At 40.9% G+C, this 22249-nt stretch overlaps 1 protein-coding gene across 1 annotated transcript; it reads left to right on the top strand.

The window, feature by feature from the left end:
• The first annotated feature begins 3014 nt into the window (after positions 1–3014).
• LOC123995717 (4-galactosyl-N-acetylglucosaminide 3-alpha-L-fucosyltransferase 9-like) lies at positions 3015–5477 on the top strand. Its single transcript, XM_046299389.1, has 2 exons — positions 3015–3039; positions 3675–5477. Exon 2 carries the CDS (start codon positions 3682–3684, stop codon positions 4792–4794), a length of 1113 nt encoding a protein of 370 aa, XP_046155345.1. The 5' UTR covers positions 3015–3039; positions 3675–3681; the 3' UTR covers positions 4795–5477.
• The last annotated feature ends 16772 nt before the right edge of the window (positions 5478–22249 follow it).

Genomic DNA, 22249 nt, shown 5'->3' with positions numbered 1-22249 from the left:
ATAGGATATATCATCCCACAACTGTCCCAAAGTCTGTTTTGGAATATTTATTCATCGCACAGAATGATAAGCTGACCAATATAATGTAAACCTTTCTACTTTGAACAAAAGTAGATTGACATAGGCTAGGGATTTTAGTGTTTGTTAGGCTACTCGTCTTGTTGGATGAGGAAAATTAAATGTGGACAGTTCTTCTAACATCTGTTGCATCCCCGATTTTGTCTGTCTTCACTTGTGCTCTGGAGCTTCAAGGCCTGCAAGTATGACCCAAACACTTGACATGCATTAGCTAAAGGCTTCCCATCAAAATATCATCATATATTATGAAAACATTTTATGATATTCGGCCCCTTCGTCTATGATTGGTCAAAAGTAGGGATTTAAGAATAGGTTTTTGTCATTCAAGGAGAGATGACTAATTTTCATGCTAATTTTTTGACTTGAGAAATACTGCACCAACCATCTTAGTTAGATGTCAAATTGTGCAACTAATAGCGCTTCAGAAAGAGTCAACACAGGAAATCTGTATTTAATTTGATCTTAGATTTGTTTATTTTATCTTTATTTAACTAGGCAAGTCAGTTAAGTACAAATTCTTATTTTCAATGATGGCCTAGGAACAGTGGGTTAACTGCCTTGTTCAGGGGCAGAATGACAGCATGTCAACTCAGTGATTTGAACTCACAACCTTTTGGTTACTAGTCCAACACTCTAAACACTAGGCTACACTGCCACCCTAGATTAATTCTGACTATCTTCAGGAAGCTACAGTATTGCCACTTTTTTTCACATTTTTCAAGCGACGGTCTTTAAAGGGAGTATGCGAGGCACAAACGTTCAATTCGCCTAGCCTTGTTCTGCTAGCCTTGTTCTGTTTTTTTTATTTATTTTTAGAATCCGCCTTAGCTACTCCTCCTGGGGTCCAGGTTTGTCTTTTTAAAATAATCTTTATTCATTATGAAATTGTTAAAAATAAGAATAACACTCCTCCCTTGAGGTCAAGGACAGCGCTTTTGGTAATTGATTGCAGGAAAGGGCTACTATATCAGAATACAGTTACTTAAAGTGATTTTTGTAGTCATTACTCACACTGATAGAGTCAAACTCATTCCAGGGAGGGGGCATAGTGTTTGCTGGTTTTGTCTTTCGATGATAACCTAGACACCCAGGTGAGGGGATGTTAAGGGAATTTTTATCTATAATGACTAATTATGTATACATTTCAATCAGGATGAATTAAAGGACTATTATGTTACTGTACATGTATGAATTTTCTCTCTTGCTCCCATTCCTAATTGTATATAATGAGTCAGGAGTTTAGAACAATGCCTTGGTACAAATGAATGAACTATCTCCAGACTGTCTAGAATGCTTATCTACACTGACTGACCTTGGCTCTAGGCGAGGAGGGAAGGCTTGAGAACTATAGGGCCTTTCTACCAGTGTCAAGGAGAGACGGAACATTGAGAAAACGCTGACGTCATTTTCAGTTTATAACCCGTGGTAAAATGTGTATGAACTCAGTACTCTCTTGAAATAAAGGCTGTTACTTTACTTTTAAGACCGGGGCTCTGTCCATTCTTATAAAATAAGGGTCTTACAAGTGTTTAATTTGTGTGTTTAATTTGATTGGGAATTAAAACAGAGGAATTAAATTCCTTCAACAGGGGATGAACTCTGGAGCTCTGTAAGAGTGACCATCGGGTTCTTGGTCAACTCCCTGACCAAAGCTCTTCTCCCACGATTGCTCAGTCTGGCCAGGCGGCCATCTCTAGGAAGAGTCTTGGTGGTTCCAAACTTCTTCCATTTAAAAATGTTGGAGGCCTCTGTGTTCTTGTGGACCTTCAATGCTGCAGACATTTTTTGATACCCTTCCCCAGATCTGTCCCTCGACACAATCCTGTCTCAGAGCTCTACGGGCAGTTCCTTCGAAAACATGGCTTTGTTTTTTTCTGACATGCACTGTTAACTATGGGACCATATATATAGACAGGTGTGTGCCTTTCCAATTCATGTCCAACCATTTTCATTTGCCACAGGTGGTCACCAATCTAGTTGTAGAAACATCTCAAGAATGATTCATGGAAACAGGATGCACCTGAGCTCAATTTTGAGTATCATAACAAGGAGTCTGAATACTGAAGTATATAAAAAAAAAATCATTTAAAATGTGCTAAAAACATTCTCAACCTGTTTTCGCTTTGTCATTGTATTGTGTAGATTCATGAGATTACTTTTTAAAATACATTTTCGAATAAAGCTGTAATGTAACAAAATCGGGAAACAGTGAGGGGTCTGAATACTTTCTGAATGCACTGTCGACACTAGGCTTTACTTATTAAGGATAGTGGTAGGTCATCAGTAAAAATGTAAAACAGTAAAGAACCAGGACAGCTGCCTTGAGATATACCACACTCTACTTGGTTTACATTAGAAAAGATTCTATGAAAGAAAACGCCCTGGGTTCTGTTAGATAAGTGGCTTTCAATCGTCCTTAATGAAGTATCCTCCTCAAGTAAGAAGTACTGTTACTTTAATGAAATGTTACTCAAGTAGAAGTACAAATATTGGTGTAAAAAACTACTAAAGTGACAATATAAAGTAGCTCATTTGAAATCAAATCAAACTTCCAAACAGTGCAGTGAAAATGTCAAACCAGCAAACAAATAATAATACAAATGAATCAAATTCACATAATGCTCAGGGTAAAAGGAATTGAGGTAAAATAAAAACGTTGACCTTGATAATTAGATCATTCCGCTAAGGTTAACTGAATGTTGTTACACATTATATTTTCCCTGCATTAAATTGAAAATAGAGAATCATGAACAGTAGGAACTTAGGGCATTTGTTTTATGAGTTGTATAAAGGCACATCTGTTACCTGGGCCCCCATTGCAAAAGAGGTTTCTAACCTCAATGCTCTGAAATTATAAGCCTCTAGTTGTCAGACAGGTTATTTTGCATTTCTAATGAAAGGCATGATGGCATAGGTGTGCCTCGTCACTAGTCTAGTTGACACTAACAAGAGCCCTCTATGGTAAGGGATGGTTTATTTTTCTTTCTCAAACCTGATTTCACTGTTAAGAGTTTTAAACATGTTTGATTTAAAGACGTTCTATTAACAAAACATGCTATGTTCAAAAGTGTATTATTGTTTAGGAGAATGCAGCCATACACCTTTTATACAGTCTATGTCCTCAGATTAATGTTATCTTACTTGAGGACAGTTTACATGCTATTTAAAAAATGTTTTTTAATTAACCTTTATTTAACTAGGCAAGTCAGTTAAGAACACATTCTTCAATACAATGACGGCCTACAAGCACTGTTAATAATAGCCTTTAAGATTTCATATTGTTAATGATTGTCATTATTCTGTGCTTGTGCAGTAAAAACTGATAGAAACCTTTCAGAAAAACTGCATGACTCACCATACACTTATTACGGGTGAATTTGATTCAGATGGAACAGATAATAAAGGCACTTTAACATCATAGATTTAGCCTGTGGTAACTTGTTGAAAAGACAACAGCTGGAATGTGGTTTTGACCAATCACCATTCAGGTTTAGAAACACCCGTATAATCAGAGCATAAAGCAACGCATGTGAAATCTTTTCAAGCTGTTCCTTTTTTATATACTTAATGTCTAAAGTTGTGTTTCTTTCTTACAGGACAAACATGTCATCAACAACTTCCAACCGAAGACATCATCTAACTCTGATAGCTGCTCTTGGTGTTTTGTGTTCAGTGGTACTATTTTTTGTTTACTTTAAACCCTCATCTACTGCATGTTCATCTCGGTTGGAGGATTTGCCATTTTTGGCAAAGGGAGATGTTTCCTCACCTACCAAAAAGCCTGTGGAAAAGCCACTTGTGTTGCTCTGGTTCTGGCCACTGGGTGTGAGATGGAATTTTTCGTTCTGCCAAACCCATTTCAACATCGATAGCTGTGTTCTGACAGATGACAGATCCCTTTATGACAAAGCAGACGGAGTGGTTATTTTTCACCAAGACATCAGCTGGGACCTGAAGAACCTGCCTCAGTCTCCTCGTCCACATTTTCAGAAATGGATCTGGTTTCAATTGGAATCACCAACAAATACTGCCAGAAAACCAGGTGTGGAAAACCTCTTTAACCTCACTTTGGGCTATAGACGAGATGCTGACATCACAGTGCGAAATGAATTGACAACCGTGAAGAATGAAAAGGACAGTGAGTTTGTGCTGCCCAAGAAGGATAAATTGGTTTGTTGGATTGTGAGCAACAACAATCCTACAACTGGGACAGGAACCAGAGCAAAGTACTATCAAGAGCTGGTCAAACACATCAAGATACATCTTTTTGGTGCTGCTTTTACAGGGAGTCGTTTGAAGTATGAGGACTATTACTCAACCCTTGCTAGCTGTAAATTCTACCTTTCATTTGAGAATTCAATCCACAGAGACTACATCACAGAAAAGGTGAACGGACCACTTGTAGCAGGAACCGTACCAGTAGTCTTGGGCCCACCCAGAGAGAACTATGAAAAGTTTTTCCCAGCTGATTCTTTCATTCATGTAAATGACTTTACTAATGCAAAGGCACTGGCTGACTTCCTTCTTCAATTGGACAAGAATGATGAGATGTATGTAAGTTACTTCACTTGGAGGAGGTACCTTAAGGCCAAGCCCCACCTCCAGAGAATAGAGCAAGAGTTTTCTCAACCTGTTTGTTTAGCCTGTGAATACATGGCAAGAGACAAAGGATATTATAAAGTTTTCCACGACGTTTATGAATGGTACTTTGTTTGAGTGTTTAGCCAACATTTTGTAAGCACAGAAAAGTTCTATTTGGCTTACCTACGTAATTTTGCTTTCTTTTTTTGTATCAATTCAAAGTGTGGTCATTCAAGGTTTTTGGGTCGATTTTAATTTGTATTTTTTGTAAAAACATTTATTAAGCACTTTGGAATTAGCTAACACTGTAAACTGTCAGGGCAAAATTACATACTTACCTGATTTTGTTTGATATTAATAGCAAACATTATACATTTAACTGCTAATGCGAAGTTTTTATGGTGTCCACTCTAGCTTCCTGCAGTTTGTCTGGGCATCTAGTTAAGGAAATGGGTTTCACTAGGGATTGCTCGAGCTGACAATGACTTGGTGATAAACATCTAAAAGCTGGCATTCTATAGACAAGATGTGGTTGTTGCCCCAAGATAGAGAGTTTAGAACAATGCCTCATTGTCTCATCTTCCTGGCATCTGGGAAGCTAAGCCGGGTTGAATGTAAAACATCCCCTGCAGATGACCAGGAGATGGACCAAGATGGCTTATGGGAAGGGTAGAAATGACTGACTATGCATTTAGAGCCTATATAAGATCTGTTTTTTGATTATCAGTTAAGCTCACAGCAACTCAACTTAGAGTGTGCGGTCAACGGTTTCATTATTGCAATAATTAATCGATGATGAATAAAGCTGATTGTCCAAGTCTCTCAGTACTGAAATTTCCACTACAAAACGCCAATGTGCTGTCATTACTCAAAGAAACCCTTTGCACTTAAAACCTTTTACTGCAGTGGGCTAAATCAGCTGGTCACAGTGATTCTTCATAGTATTAAACAAATCTACTTTGACACCAAAGTATACCAAGTGTGTGCAAAGCTGTCATCAAGGCAAAGGTTGGCTACTTTGAAGATTCTAAATATAAAATATATTTTGATTTGTTTAACACTGTTACTGTCGCGAGAATTTTCAATAGCTTTGACCAATCCCGAGGTTTGTAAAACCATGGGTTTAATAATAATTACGCCAAGACTCAGCTGCCATGACATTGCCCTATTTGGGTACAGCAAGCACCATCCCCTTCTCTCTGTCTCCTACACTCAGGCTGCTGCGACCTCAGGTCGTAAATTCCTAGGGAAGATCCTGCCTCTTGGCCAGACCTTATAGAGAGCGAGTGAGTTTTCACAGAGAGAACAAAAGGAATTTCTTCCACCTCACAGAACTTGAGGTCCGAACAACATTTATGTTCTGGAGAAGGTATAAAAGATCGGTGAAGAATTCAGCTACGAACTGGTCCGTTTGGTACAATTTTGTGAAACTCATGGGAGGCAATACGGCCAGATTACCATAACGCTGTTTAGATAATAGACTCAGTTTGGGTTTTCCTTTCGACGAAGACCTAGAAACTCAGGTGAGGGGAGGAACTCTGGAGCTCTGTCAGAGGGACCATCAGGTTCTTGGTTACCTACCTCCCTGACCAAGGGCCTTCTCCCCCAATTGCTCCAATCAAGTTGTAGAAACTGATAGAGGAATTCTAAATTCCTTTAATGTTTTAATTGCCAAAACCAATTAGCACTCATTTCTAATTCATTAATGAGTTGTAAGTTCATTAATTATGCATGAAGTAGATCGAGACCAGTCTTAAAAGCCAGGTTAAAGAGCGTTTAATTCCAGAGAGTACTCACCACATACACAGATTTCCACAGTTTATAAACTCAAAATGACATCATCAGTTTCCCACGATAGCCCCGTTGTTTTTTTGTTTAGGTCCGGAGATGCTTTCTACTCCCCTCATAAACCAGACATTACAACCTGTCTAAAAGATACAGATTTCTCTCACCAATGGAACAAAACCCAAACATTCTTATCTTGTCTGAAAAGCTTTTTCTCCCCCTTGACCTTCCCAAGAGGCACAGACAATCAAATTAGTTCTGCTTACATTTTCAGTAACAGCTTAACCAATAACTTTTACTTTTCATATCATAACATAATAGTATTAGAATATCAATAATGTATACATTTACATTTAAGTCATTTAGCAGACGCTCTTATCCAGAGCGACTTACATAATTATTCATCTTAACTACGATTTCCTCTAACAGAAACATCTCAAATCAAACTTTATTTGTCACATGTGCCAAATATAACAAGTGTAGACTTTACCATGCTTACTCAAGGATGCATCTCAAGGATTATCAATGGAAACAGGATGCACCTGAGTTCAATGTTGAGTCTCATAGCAAAGTGGCTGAATACTTTGTCATTATGGGGTATTTTGTGCCGATTGATGAGGGAAAAGGGAAGGGGTCTGAATACTTTCCCGAATACACTGTAGACACACAGGGTTTATTCATAAAAATGTCAAACTGTATTTGCCAAGGCAGCAGCTACTCTTCCTGGGGTCCAGCAAAATTAGGCAGTTTGTACAAATTTAAAAACATTACAATACATTCACAGATTTCACAACACACTTTGTGCCCTCAAGCCCCTACCACACCACTACCACATATCTACAATACAAAATCTGTGTGTACGTGTGTGTATAGTGCATATGTTATCGTGTGTGTGTGTGTGTCTGTGCCTATGTTTGTAGCTTCACAGTCCCCGTTGTTCCATAAGGTGTTTTTTATCTGTTATTTAAATCAAATTCTACTGCTTGCATCAGTTACTTGATGTGGAATGGAGTTCCATGTAGTCATGACTCTATGTAGTACTGTGTGCATCCCATAGTGTGTTTAGGACTTGGGGACTGTGAAGAGACCTCTTGTGACATGTCTTGTGGGGTATGCATGGGTGTCCGAGCTGTGCACCAGTAGTTCAAACAGACAGCTCGGTGCATTAAACATGTTAATACCTCTCATAAATACAAGTGGTGACAAAGTCATTCTCTCTACCACTTTGAGCCGGGAGAGATTTACAATAATATTAGCTCACTGTGTACATCCAAGGGCCAGCCGTTCTGCCCTGTTATTAGCCAATTGAAATTTTCCTGTGTCATCTCAAACACATGATTGAACAGTAGTCCAGGTGCAACAAAACTAAGGCCTGTAGGACCTGCCTTATTGATAGGGCTGTAAAGAAGGTAAAGCAGTACTTTATTATGTACATACTTCTCAGCATTTTAGCTAATTCAATCAATATTGTCATGACGTTGGCTTGTTGGTGAGGTTTATGACCCCCATAAATACCTGATTGTCAGATCAGTTGTCGTCTGAGACATTATTACTGATGATAGGATGACAAACTGTATCTTGGAAAGTCTACACATTCTAGTTATCAGATTCACATGGGATTGTTGTGCAATTTAAATGTTTAAATATGAAACTATTTGTGAAAAGATTCAATGTAATTTTAGCTTCTAAATGAGAGAATTGTTTTCATAGAGTAAAGACTCTGTCAACTCAGTGGCCCCGCCCCTGTGAACAGACATTGGTTGTAAAACTAAGAAACATGCCCTTCCCGCCACTACTACATAGGCCCTTTACGAAAATGTAATTTTGTGTTCCCGAGATGTGAGGACGACGGTCCATATGTTAAAAGAGCTAATATCAAACTACAGAACTAAGCCAACTTCAGTGTGAGCTCAAAGTATGGCAACTTGGTATGAACTTTGAACTCTTATTCTCTAAAGAAGTGATACCTCCTAGCCATTGAGTGAGCAGCAGCAGCTGTAAACGTGGGCTAGGAAAGGACGGACAAAGTATATCTTCTACCAAACATACGACGGTACGACAACGTATCCACTCTACCACTAGACATTCTTCAAAGGACAAGGAAGATCTCTGTTGGGCAACACGGCCTTCCATCTATGACCAACCTTTTGAAATATCAGCTCAGAGTAAATATTTCTTGCATTTTCCTTTTCCAAATGGGAGGTTATTTAGAATGCATAATATTCTGCATTTACGATTGCGTAGCTTTACAAGGTATAGCGTATAGAGACATACCCCAAGAGACTTGTAGCTGTAATTGCTGTGAAAGGTGGCTCTACAAAGTATTGACTTTAGGGGGATGAATAGTTATGGACGCTCAAGTTTTCCATTTTATGTTATTTGTTGTTTATTTCACAATAAAAAAGATTTTGCATCTTCAAAGTGGTAGGCATGTTTTGTAGATCAAATTATACAAACCCCACAAAAAAATATGAAAAATGCCAAGGGGGGTGAATAATGTACTTTCGCAAGCTATTGTAGACACTCTGCCTTTACTCAAAGCATGTCATTTGTTTTGATTGAAATAAGTAATAGGTCCTGGAGAATTCCTTATCCTCTTTGGGCTAGGGGGCAGTATTTTCAAGTCCGGATGAAAGTCGTGCCCAAAGTAAATTGCCTTTTACTCAGGCCCAGAAGCTAGGATATGCATAAAATTGGTAGATTTGGATCGAAAACACTCTAAAGTTTCCAAAACTGTTAACTTCTTGACGCTACCCATCCCTTTAGCTGGATAATTGTCATCAACAACAGCTGAATTGCAGAGCTCCACATTCAAATAATATTACTAAAAATATTTATATTCATGAAATCACAAGTGCAATATAGCAAAACACAGCTTAGCATTTTGTTAATCCACCTGTTGTGCACATTTTGAAAATATGCTTTACAGCGAAAGCAATCCAAGCGTTTGTGTAAGTTTATCGATTAATAGACAAAACATTATGAACACCTAGCATCAAAGTAGCTTGGTCACGAAAATCAGAAAAGCAATAAAATGAATCGCTTACCTTTGATGATCTTCGGATGTTTTCACTCACGAGACTCCCAGTTACACAATAAATGATCCTTTTGTTCCATAAAGATTATTTTTGTATCCAAAATACCTCCGTTTGTTTGGCGCGTAATGTTCCGAAATCCACAAGCTCGAGCGGTCACGACAACGCAAATGAAAATTCCAAATAGTATCCGTAATGTCCACAGAAACATGTCAAATGTTTTTTATAATCAATTCTCAGGTTGTTTTAAAAATATATAATCGATAATATATCAACCTTTTTCAGTAGGAGAGGGAGAGACGATGGCTGCCCAAGCTCTGTTGCGTAAGCAAAACTCATGCGAACACCTGACGCGATGTTATCTTTCTCGCTAATTTTTCAAAATAAAACCCTGAAACTATGTCTAAAGACTGTTCACATCATGGGGAAGCCATAGGAAAGGGAATCTGGTTGATATCCCTTTAAATGGAGCAAAGGCAGGCTATGGAACATGGAGCTTTCAAAATTGAGGCCACTTCCTGGTTTGATTTTCCTTAGATTTTCGCCTGCAATATCAGTTCTGTTATACTCACAGACAATAGTTTGACAGTTTTGGAAACTTGAGTGTTTTCTATCCTAATATCTCAATTATATGCATATTCTAGATTCTGGGCCTGAGAAATAGACAGTTTAACTTGGGTATGTTTTTCATCCAAACATCAAAATACTGCCCCCTACACTCAAGAGGTTAAAGGGATCGATTTGACAACACTCAGTGAAAGTGCAGGGCGCCAAATTCAAACAACAGAAATCTCATAATTACAATTCCTCAAATATACAAGTATTATAGACCATTTTAAAGATAAACTAGTTGTTAATTCCACCACAGTGTCTGATTTCAAAAACGCTTTACGACGAAGGCATACCATGCGATTATATTAGGTCAGTGCCATGTCACAGAAAAACACAGCTATTTTTCCAGCCAAAGAGAGGAGTCACAAAAATCAGAAATAGAGATAATCACTAACCTTTGATGATCTTCACCAGATGGCACTCATAGGACTTCATGTTACACAATACATGTATGTTTTATTCGATAAAGTTCATATTTATATAAAAAAAAATCTCAGTTTACATTGTCACGTTATGTTTAGTAATGTTGTGCTTCCAAAACATCTGGTGATTTTGCAGAGAGCCACATCAACTTACAGAAAGACTCATGATAAATGTTGATGAAAATACAAGTGTTATGCATGGAATTAAAGATATACTTCTCTGTAATGCAACCGCTGTGTCAGATTTCAAAAAGGTTTTACAGCTAAAGTCCATAATTTATGTCCAAATACCTCCTTTTTGTTCGCGCTTTTAGTTCACAAATCCAAATTTTCAAGGCGCGAGCACTAGGTCCAGACGAAAAGTCAAAACAGTTCCCTTACAGTTCGTAGAAACATGTCAGACATCATTCAAACAGTTTTAGAAACTTGTTTTCTATGCATATCCTAGCTTCTGGGCCTGAGTAGCAGGCAATTTACTCTGGGCACCTTATTCATCCAATCTACTCAATACTGCCCCACAGCCAAAGAAGTTACGCTTTATTTTGATGTGTTACACTTATATTTTTGTGAATGTTGAATACTGTTATTCCTGTAGTTTGAATTTGGCGCGCTACAATTTCACTGGATGTTGTCAAATCGATCCTGCTAAAGGGATTGGCGCGTGTGTTCTGTTAGACAGGTAGGTCTTTATCCACAATAGAGCAGGGGGTGTAAAGCCAAAACACGTACATTTTTTCCAGCAGCAGACTATGATCGATAATGTCAAAAGCCACACTGAAATCTAACAAAACAGCCCAACAGTCTTTTTATCATCAATTTCTCTTTGCCAATCATCAGTCATTTGTGTAAGTGCTGTGCTTGTTGAATGTCCATGCTGAAAGTTTGTGTATTTCTTTTACTGTAAAATAGCATTGTATCTGGTCAAACACCATTTTTTCCAAAAGTTTACTAAGGGTTTGTAAAAGGCTGATTGGTCAGCTATTTGAACCAGTAAAGGGGGCTTTGCTATTCTTAGGTAGATGAATTACTTTTGCTTCCCTCCAAGCCTGGGGGCACACACATTCTAGTAGGATTAAATTGAGGAGTGGCAATATAGTCCGCTATCATCCTCAGTCATTTTCCATCCAAGTTATCAGACTCCGGTGGCTTGTCATTGTTGATAGATAACAATAATGTTTTCACCTGATCCACACTCACTTTACAGTATTCCAAATTACAATTCTTATCTTTTCATAATTTGGTCAGATATACTTCGATGTGTTGTGTCAGCATTTGTTGCTGGCATGTCATGCCTAAATTTGCTAAACTTGCCAATTAATTGTTTTTTTAAGTAGTTGGCAATATCAGTTGATTTTGTGATGAATGAGCCATCTGATTCATTGAATGTTTGCCTTTTTTCCCAAGATTTCATTTAAGATGCTCCAAAGATTATTACTGTCATTATTTAATTTACCTTTGTTACGTAGTGGTTTCACTTATTTTTATTCTGTTCAATCACATAATTTCTCAATTTGCAATACGTTTGCCAATTGGTTGTGCAGCAAGACATATTTGCTATTTCTTTTGCCTCATTCCCCTCAACCATGCAGTTTTCCAATTCCTCATCAGTTTTTAGTAATTTTCTTAATGGGTGCATGCTTATTAGTAACTGGAATGATCAATTTCATAAATGTGTCAAGTGCAGTCTCTGCTCCTCAATACACACCACGGACCAACAAATATTATTTAAATCAACAACATAGGAATTACTACAAAACTTCTAGTATGACCTCTTATACACTATGTCAGGCTCATCGTTTGGAACTTTGGTTTCACTAGATATGTCTACTATATTGTGATCACTACATCCGTTGGATATGTATTTATTTTTTTATTTTTTATTTCACCTTTATTTAACCAGGTAGGCTAGTTGAGAACACCTTTATTTAACCAGGTAGGCTAGTTGAGAACACCTTTATTTAACCAGGTAGGCTAGTTGAGAACACCTTTATTTAACCAGGTAGGCTAGTTGAGAACACCTTTATTTAACCAGGTAGGCTAGTTGAGAACAAGTTCTCATTTGCAACTGCGACCTGGCCAAGATAAAGCATAGCAGTGTGAACAGACAACACAGAGTTACACATGGAGTAAACAATTAACAAGTCGATAACACAGATAAAAAAGGGGAGTCTATATACAATGTGTGCAAAAGGCATGAGGAGGTAGGCGAATAATTACAATTTTGCAGATTAACACTGGAGTGATAAATGATCAGATGGTCATGTACAGGTAGAGATATTGGTGTGCAAAAGAGCAGAAAAGTAAATAAATAAAAACAGTATAAAAACAGTATGGGAATGAGGTAGGTGAAAATGGGTGGGCTATTTACCAATAGACTATGTACAGCTGCAGCGATCGGTTAGCTGCTCAGATAGCTGATGTTTGAAGTTGGTGAGGGAGATAAAAGTCTCCAACTTCAGCGATTTTTGCAATTCGTTCCAGTCACAAGCAGCAGAGTACTGGAACGAAAGGCGGCCAAATGAGGTGTTGGCTTTAGGGATGATCAGTGAGATACACTTGCTGGAGCGCGTGCTACGGATGGGTGTTGCCATCGTGACCAGTGAACTGAGATAAGGCGGAGCTTTACCTAGCATGCACTTGTAGATGACCTGGAGCCAGTGGGTCTGGCGACGAATATGTAGCAAGGGCCAGCCGACTAGAGCATACAAGTCGCAGTGGTGGGTGGTATAAGGTGCTTTAGTGACAAAACGGATGGCACTGTGATAGACTGCATCCAGTTTGCTGAGTAGAGTGTTGGAAGCCATTTTGTAGATGACATCGCCGAAGTCGAGGATCGGTAGGATAGTCAGTTTTACTAGGGTAAGCTTGGCGGCGTGAGTGAAGGAGGCTTTGTTGCGGAATAGAAAGCCGTCTCTTGATTTGATTTTCGATTGGAGATGTTTGATATGAGTCTGGAAGGAGAGTTTGCAGTCTAGCCAGACACCTAGGTACTTATAGATGTCCACATATTCAAGGTCAGAACCATCCAGGGTGGTGATGCTAGTCGGGCATGCGGGTGCAGGCAGCGATCGGTTGAAAAGCATGCATTTGGTTTTTACTAGCGTTTAAGAGCAGTTGGAGGCCACGGAAGGAGTGTTGTATGGCATTGAAGCTCGTTTGGAGGTTAGATAGCACAGTGTCCAATGACGGGCCGAAAGTATATAGAATGGTGTCGTCTGCGTAGAGGTGGATCAGGGAATCGCCCGCAGCAAGAGCAACATCATTGATATATACAGAGAATAGAGTCGGCCCGAGAATTGAACCCTGTGGCACCCCCATAGAGACTGCCAGAGGACTGGACAGCATGCCCTCCGATTTGACACACTGAACTCTGTCTGCAAAGTAATTGGTGAACCAGGCAAGGCAGTCATCCGAAAAAACCGAGGCTACTGAGTCTGCCGATAAGAATATGATGATTGACAGAGTCGAAGGCCTTGGCAAGGTCGATGAAGACGGCTGCACAGTACTGTCTTTTATCGATGGCGGTTATGATATCGTTTAGTACCTTGAGTGTGGCTGAGGTGCACCCGTGACCGGCTCGGAAACCAGATTGCACAGCGGAGAAGGTACGGTGGGATTCGAGATGGTCAGTGACCTGTTTGTTGACTTGGCTTTCGAAGACCTTAGATAGGCAGGGCAGGATGGATATAGGTCTGTAACAGTTTGGGTCCAGGGTGTCTCCCCCTTTGAAGAGGGGGATGACTGCGGCAGCATTCCAATCCTTGGGGAACTCAGACGATATGAAAGAGAGGTTGAACAGGCTGGTAATAGGGGTTGCGACAATGGCGGCGGATAGTTTCAGAAATAGAGGGTCCAGATTGTCAAGCCCAGCTGATTTGTACGGGTCCAGGTTTTGCAGCTCTTTCAGAACATCTGCTATCTGGATTTGGGTAAAGGAGAACCTGGAGAGGCTTGGGCGAGGAGCTGCCGGGGGGGCGAAGCTGTTGGCCGAGGTTGGAGTAGCCAGGCGGAAGGCATGGCCAGCCGTTGAGAAATGCTTATTGAAGTTTTCGATAATCATGGATTTATCGGTGGTGACCGTGTTACCTAGCCTCAGTGCAGTGGGCAGCTGGGAGGAGGTGCTCTTGTTCTCCATGGACTTCACAGTGTCCCAGAACTTTTTGGAGTTGGAGCAACAGGATGCAAACTTCTGCCTGAAGTAGCTGGCCTTAGCTTTCCTGACTGACTGCGTGTATTGGTTCCTGACTTCCCTGAACAGTTGCATATCACGGGGACTATTCGATGCTATTGCAGTCCGCCACAGGATGTTTTTGTGCTGGTCGAGGGCAGTCAGGTCTGGAGTGAACCAAGGGCTGTATCTGTTCTTGGTTCTGCATTTTTTGAACGGAGCATGCTTATCTAAAATGGTGAGGAAGTTACTTTTAAAGAATGACCAGGCATCCTCAACTGACGGGATGAGGTCAATGTCCTTCCAGCATACCCGGGCCAGGTCGATTAGAAAGGCCTGCTCACAGAAGTGTTTTAGGGAGCGTTTGACAGTGATGAGGGGTGGTCGTTTGACTGCGGCTCCGTGGCGGATACAGGCAATGAGGCAGTGATCGCTGAGATCCTGGTTGAAGACAGCGGAGGTGTATTTGGAGGGCCAGTTGGTCAGGATGACGTCTATTGGTGGAACTTGTTTACGGAGTTAGGCTTGTACCTGGTGGTTTCCTTGATGATTTGTGTGAGATTGAGGGCATCTAGCTTAGATTGTAGGACTGCCGGGGTGTTAAGCATATCCCAGTTTAGGTCACCTAACAGAACAAACTCTGAAGCTAGATGGGGGGCGATCAATTTACAAATGGTGTCCAGGGCACAGCTGGGAGCTGAGGGGGGTCGGTAGCAGGCGGCAACAGTGAGAGACTTATTTCTGGAGAGAGTAATTTTCAAAATTAGTAGTTCGAACTGTTTGGGTATGGACCTGGAAAGTGTGACATTACTTTGCAGGCTATCTCTGCAATAGACTGCAACTCCTCCCCCTTTGGCAGTTCTATCTTGACAGAAGATGTTATAGTTGGGTATGGAAATCTCTGAATTTTTGGTGGCCTTCCTGAGCCAGGATTCAGACACGGCAAGGACATCAGGGTTAGCAGAGTGTGCTAAAGCAGTGAGTAAAACAAACTTAGGGAGGAGGCTTCTGATGTTGACATGCATGAAACCAAGGCTTTTTCGATCACAGAAGTCAACAAATGAGGGTGCCTGGGGACATGCAGGGCCTGGGTTTACCTCCACATCACCCGCGGAGCAGAGAAGGAATAGTATGAGGGTGCGGCTGAAGGCTATCAAAACTGGTCGCCTAGAGCGTTGGGGACAGAGAATAAGAGGAGCAGGTTTCTGGGCATGGTAGAATATATTCAGGGCATAATGCGCAGACAGGGGTATGGTGGGGTGTGCGTACAGTGGAGGTAAGCCCAGGCACTGGGAGATGAGAGAAGTTGTATCTCTGGACATGCTGGTTGTAATGGGTGAGGTCACCGCATGTGTGGGAGGTGGGACAAAGGAGGTAACAGGGGTATGAAGAGTGGAACTAGGGGCTCCATTGTGAACTAAAACAATGATCACTAACCTGAACAACAGTATACAAGGCATATTGACATTTGAGAGAGACATACAGCGAGGCATACAGTAATCACAGGTGTTGAATTGGGAAAGCTAGCTAAAACAGTAGGTGAGACAGCAACAGCTAGTCAGCTAGCACAACAAGCAGCAGGTAAAATGGCGTTGACTAGGCAACGGGGCCGACAGATAAAACGACTGGACTGGCGAGTGTTATCCAGGTTAAAAAAACTAACAATGACTAAATAGCTTGTAGCTAGTTAGCTGTTTAGCGTCTGGAGGTTCTTGAGTGTGTTCTACAAAATTAAAAATAATAGCGATTCCGTATCACAATGGGTGAGGCAGGTTTCCGGAAGGTATAAACAATTTAAAAATCAAAAAGAGATAGAAAGTAAATATGGGTCCAGAGAGTGTTTGAGACGCGGCGATTCAGACGGTTAGCAGGCCTGTGTTAACAAGCTAACAGTTCATAGGCCCGGGCTAGACAGGGTAGCAGGGGTGTGCTACGGGTGCTCTGGCCGGGCTAGCTTCAAGCTAAGTGGGTGGAAACGCTAGCCAGGGGTAATCATCCGGGGTTGCAGTTTAGCTAGATAGCTAGTTGTGAAGATCCAGCTGAAAAATGTTCCGTTTGCGGTGGGAATCCGGGGATGAAAAATAAATAGGTCCGTTATGCTCTGGTAGAGTCCCGTTGTTCGAACTGGCGAAAGCTTTCCGGGCTAAAGGTTAGCTGATGACCGGTTAGCTGAAGACCGCTAGCATAGCTGGTGGATTAGCTGGCTAGCTTCAGTTGAGGGGTTTCGGTTCCGAAGTAAATATAAATACTTTAGGACAAATAGCTACATTGGGTGAGGTGGGTTGCAGGAGAGTATTTGGAAGCTTAGGTTTAGCAAAATGATTTAAAGAGGTATGCGAAGAAAAATATGTAAAAAAACTAAAAAGAAGCGATATATACAGGGGACAGGATGACTGGATGACTTACTGCTATGCCATCTTGGATACAATGTATACTGCATTCAAGTAAATTTATGCAACATTAGTAAGGATGTGTTCAATACATGTTGATGATTTCATTCCTATACTGTTTGTAAATACCCTGGTAGGTTGACTGATAACCTGAAACGAGTGCTCTGAGAGTCAGGAAGCAAGTTCAGGGAGTGAGTGTTTTTAATAAATAAAAGAAACAATGAACACGAAACATAAACAACGCACCGACATGAAAACAGAGTCAATAACACCTGAGCAAAGAACCAAGGGGAGTGACAGATATAGTGAAGATAATCAAGGAGGTGATGGAGTCCAGGTGAGGGTCATGAGGTGCAGGTACACGAGCCGATGATGATGACAGGTGTGTGGGATAATCAGCAGCCTGATGACCTAGAGGCCAAAGAGGGAGTATAGGTGACAGAACCAGGTTGCAGGCACTGGTTACAGTTTTAAGCTTTTTCTTGAGTGAGCAGCTTTATCAAAGCCAGTGAATATTTAAATCACCCAGAAAATATACTTCTGTTGATATCAAATCCAAAAATCCAAATCCAAAAATAAAATCATATTTGTCACATGCGACGAATACAACAAGTGTAGACCTTAACTTCTTGCATCGAGCCATCCCGGATCCGATATCGTGACTACAGCCTCAAGCTCATTACCATAACGCAACATTAACTATTCATGAAAATTGCAAATGAAATTAAATGAATCTATTTGCTCTAAAGCTTAGCCTTTTGTTAACAACACTGTCATCTCAGATTTTCAAAATATGCTTCTCAACCATTGCAAAACAAGCATTTGTGTAACAGTATTGATGGCTAACGTAGCATTTAGCGTAGCATTTAGCGTTAGAATTCAGCATGCAACATTTTCCACAAAAACCATAAAAGCATTCAAATAAAACCATTTATCTTTGAAGAACTTCAGATGTTTTCAATGAGGAGACTCTCAGATAGCAAATGTTCAGTTTTTCCTGAAAGATTATTTGTTTATGACAAATCGCTCCGTTCTCTGCGTCACATTTAGCTACGAAAAAAAAACCTGTATCCAGGATTGTGTAAATCTATCAGCAAGCTCATTAGCATAACACAACGTTAACTATTCATGAAAATTTTTGTTTTAGATTCCGTCTCTCACAGTTGAAGTGTACCTATGATAAAAATTACAGACCTCTACATGCTTTGTAAGTAGGAAACACTGCTGATTTTACAGGTTAACAAATACTTGTTTTCCCCACTGTATATATATTTACATCTTACTTCACATATATTTTATATATTTATAATATATATATCATATATATTTTTATTTTCCAAAAACTCAACTTCAAAACACTCTCTTGCAACCTGCCTCACCAATTTTAAAAAAGTATTATTTACCTCAAATCTGAAATCCACAATAGAAGCTAGCCAGAAGCTAGCCAGAAGGTAGCCAGAAGCTAACCAGAAGCCAGCCAGTTTACTGGCTAATGTTAGTATAGAGCTAACCACGGATTGAGGTCATCAGCTATCCTTTAGCTCGAAAAGCTATCGGCAGTTTTGTACAACGCGACTCAGACCAGAACATACCGGACCGGGCCTTCACGACTGGACTACCGACGTTATCTGCCCGAGGGAGTTATCCAACTGGCCCCTCCGTCGCGATGTTACCTGAATGCCCATCGGCGGCCCACTAATCGTTAGCTGTCTTATCGACTGCGATCTGAATAGGTCTATCGGACAAATTTTCTTGGGTCACTATAACTATATCTATTTTGCCAATTGGATTGATCCCCTCTACCACACGGAACCCCACTAATCTACCGACAGAAACGCACGAGGTGGCTAAAAACAGACCTCCATCCTATGCTAGCTTGCTACCGATGGCCTAGCTAGCTGTCTGAATCGCGGTTACCCCCAACAAACCTCACTACTCACTGGACCCTTATGATCACTCCACTAAGCATGCCTCTCCTTAATGTCAATATGCCTTGTCCATTGCTGTTCTGGTTAGTGTTTATTGGCTCATTTCACTGTAGAGCCTGGCTAATGTTAGTATAGAGCTAACCACGGTGGTTGAAAACTGTTTTCTGCCCCTCCCAAAAGATAGAATTTGTCGATAATTGGCCCTCTTTCTGGGACTCACCCTCAAACAGGACCAAGCCTGACCTGCTGAGGAGTGACGGACTCCATCCTAGCTGGAGGGGTGCTCTCATCTTATCTACCAACATAGACAGGGCTCTAACTCCTCTAGCTCCACAATGAAATAGGGTGCAGGCCAGGCAGCAGGCTGTTAGCCAGCCTGCCAGCATAGTGGAGTCTGCCACTAGCACAGTCAGTGTAGTCAGCTCAGCTATCACCATTGAGACCGTGTCTGTGCCTCGACCTAGGTTGGGCAAAACTAAACATGGCGGTGTTCGCCTTAGTAATCTCACTAGGATAAAGACCACCTCCATTCCTGTCATTATTGAAAGAGATCATGATACCTCACATCTCAAAATAGGGCTACTTAATGTTAGATCCCTTACTTCAAAGGCAATTATAGTCAATGAACTAATCACTGATCATAATCTTGATGTGATTGGCCTGACTGAAACATGGCTTAAGCCTGATTAATTTACTGTGTTAAATGAGGCCTCACCTCCTGGCTACACTAGTGACCATATCCCCCGTGCATCCCGCAAAGGCAGAGGTGTTGCTAATATTTACGATAGCAAATTTCAATTTACAAAAAAAAAAGACGTTTTCATCTTTTGAGCTTCTAGTCATGAAATCTATGCAGCCTACTCAATCACTTTTTATAGCTACTGTTTACAGGCCTCCTGGGCCATATACTGCGTTCCTCACTGAGTTCCCTGAATTCCTATCTGACCTTGTTGTCATAGCAGATAATATTCTAATCTTTGGTGACTTTAATATTCACATGGAAAAGTCCACAGACCCACTCCAAAAGGCTTTCGGAGCCATCATCGACTCAGTGGGTTTTGTCCAACATGTCTCTGGACCCACTCACTGTCACAGTCATACGATGGACCTAGTTTTGTCCCGTGGAATAAATGTTGTGGATCTTAATGTTTTTCCTCATAATCCTGGACTATCGGACCACTATTTTATTACGTTTGCAATTGCAACAAATAATCTGCTCAGACCCCAACCAAGGAACATCAAAAGCCATACTATAAATTCACAGACAACACAAAGATTCCGTGATGTCCTTCCAGATTCCCTCTGTCTACCCAAGGACGCCAGAGGACAAAAATCAGTTAACCACCTAACTGAGGAACTTAATTTAACCGTGCGCAATACCCTAGATGCAGTTGCACCCCTAAAAACTAAAAACAATTCTCATAAGAAACTAGCTCCCTGGTACACAGAAAATACCCGAGCTCTGAAACAAGCTTCCAGAAAATTGGAACGGAAATGGCGCCACACCAAACTGGAAGTCTTCTGACTCGCTTGGAAAGACAGTACCGTGCAGTACCGAAGAGCCCTTACTGCTGCTCGATCATCCTATTTTTCTAACTTAATTAAGGAAAATAAGAACAATCCGAAATTCCTTTTTGATACTGTCGCAAAGCTAACTAAAAAGCAGCATTCCCCAAGAGAGGATGACTTTCACTTTAGCAGTGATAAATTCATGAACTTCTTTGAGGAAAAGTTTATGATTATTAGAAAGCAAATTACGGACTCCTCTTTAAATCTGCGTATTCCTTCAAAGCTCAGTTGTCCTCATGCTCCTAGACCTTAATGCTGCTTTTGATACCATCGATCACCACATTCTTTTGGAGAGACTGGAAACCCAAATTAGTCGACACGGACAAGTTCTGGCCTGGTTTAGATCTTATCTGTCGGAAAGATATCAGTTTGTCTCTGTGAATGGTTTGTCCTCTGACAAATCAACTGTAAATTTCGGTGTTCCTCAAGGTTCGTTTTAGGGCCACTATTGTTTTCACTATGTATTTTACCTCTTGGGGATGTTATTCGAAAACATAATGTTAACTTTCACTGCTATGCGGTTGACACACAGCTGTACATTTCAATGAAAAATGGTGAAGCCCCAAAATTGCCCTTGCTAGAAGCATGTGTTTCAGGCATAAGGAAGTGGATGGCTGCAAACTTTCTACTTTTAAACTCGGACAAAACAGAGATGCTTGTTCTAGGTCCCAAGAAACAAAGAGATCTTCTGTTGAATCTGACAATTAATCTTAATGGTTGTACAGTCGTCTCAAATAAAAATGTGAAGGACCTCGGCGTTACTCTGGACCCTGATCTCTCTTTTGAAGAACATGTCAAGACCATTTCAAGGACAGCTTTTTTCCATCTACGTAACATTGCAAAAATCAGAAACGTTCTGTCCAAAAATGATGCAGAAAAATTAATCCATGCTTTTGTCACTTCTAGGTTAGACTACTGCAATGCTCTACTTTCCGACTACCCGGATAAAGCACTAAATAAACTTCAGTTGGTGCTAAATACGGCTGCTAGAATCCTGACTACAACCAAAAAAATTGATCATTATACTCTAATGCTAGCCTCTCTACACTGGCTTCCTGTCAAAGCAAGGGCTGATTTCAAGGTTTTACTGCTAACCTACAAAGCATTACATGGGCTTGCTCCTACCTATCGCTCTGATTTGGTCCTGCCGTACATACCTGCACGTACGCTACGGCCACAAGACGCAGGCCTCCTAATTGTCCCTAGAATTTCTAAGCAAACAGCTGGAAGCAGGGCTTTCTCCTATAGAGCTCAGTTTTTATGGAACGGTCTGCCTACCCATGTCAGAGACGCAAACTCGGTCTCAACCTTTAAGTCTTTACTGAAGACTCATCTCTTCAGTGGGTCATATGATTGAGTGTAGTCTGGCCCAGGAGTGGGAAGGTGAACGGAAAGGCTCTGGAGCAACGAACCACCCTTGCTGTCTCTGCCTGGCCGGTTCCCCTCTTTTAACTGGGATTCTCTGCCTCTAACCCTATTACAGGGGCTGAGTCACTGGCTTACTTGGGGCTCTCTTATGCCGTCCCTGGAAGGGGTGCATCACCTGAGTGGGTTGATTCAGTGATGTGGTCATCCTGTCTGGGTTGGCGCCCCCCCTTGAGTTGTGCCATGGAGGAGATCTTTGTGGGCTATACTCAGCCTTGTCTCAGGATGGTAAGTTGGTGGTTGAAGATGTCCCTCT

Source organism: Oncorhynchus gorbuscha, linkage group LG14, assembly GCF_021184085.1.
Source record: "Oncorhynchus gorbuscha isolate QuinsamMale2020 ecotype Even-year linkage group LG14, OgorEven_v1.0, whole genome shotgun sequence".
NCBI lineage: Eukaryota > Metazoa > Chordata > Actinopteri > Salmoniformes > Salmonidae > Oncorhynchus > Oncorhynchus gorbuscha.
This window is presented reverse-complemented; position numbering and strand designations above follow the sequence as displayed.

Bases quoted from the DNA above. Each gene is read 5' to 3' on its own strand.
- LOC123995717 (XM_046299389.1), top strand. From the start codon at position 3,682: ATGTCATCAACAACTTCCAACCGAAGACATCATCTAACTCTGATAGCT.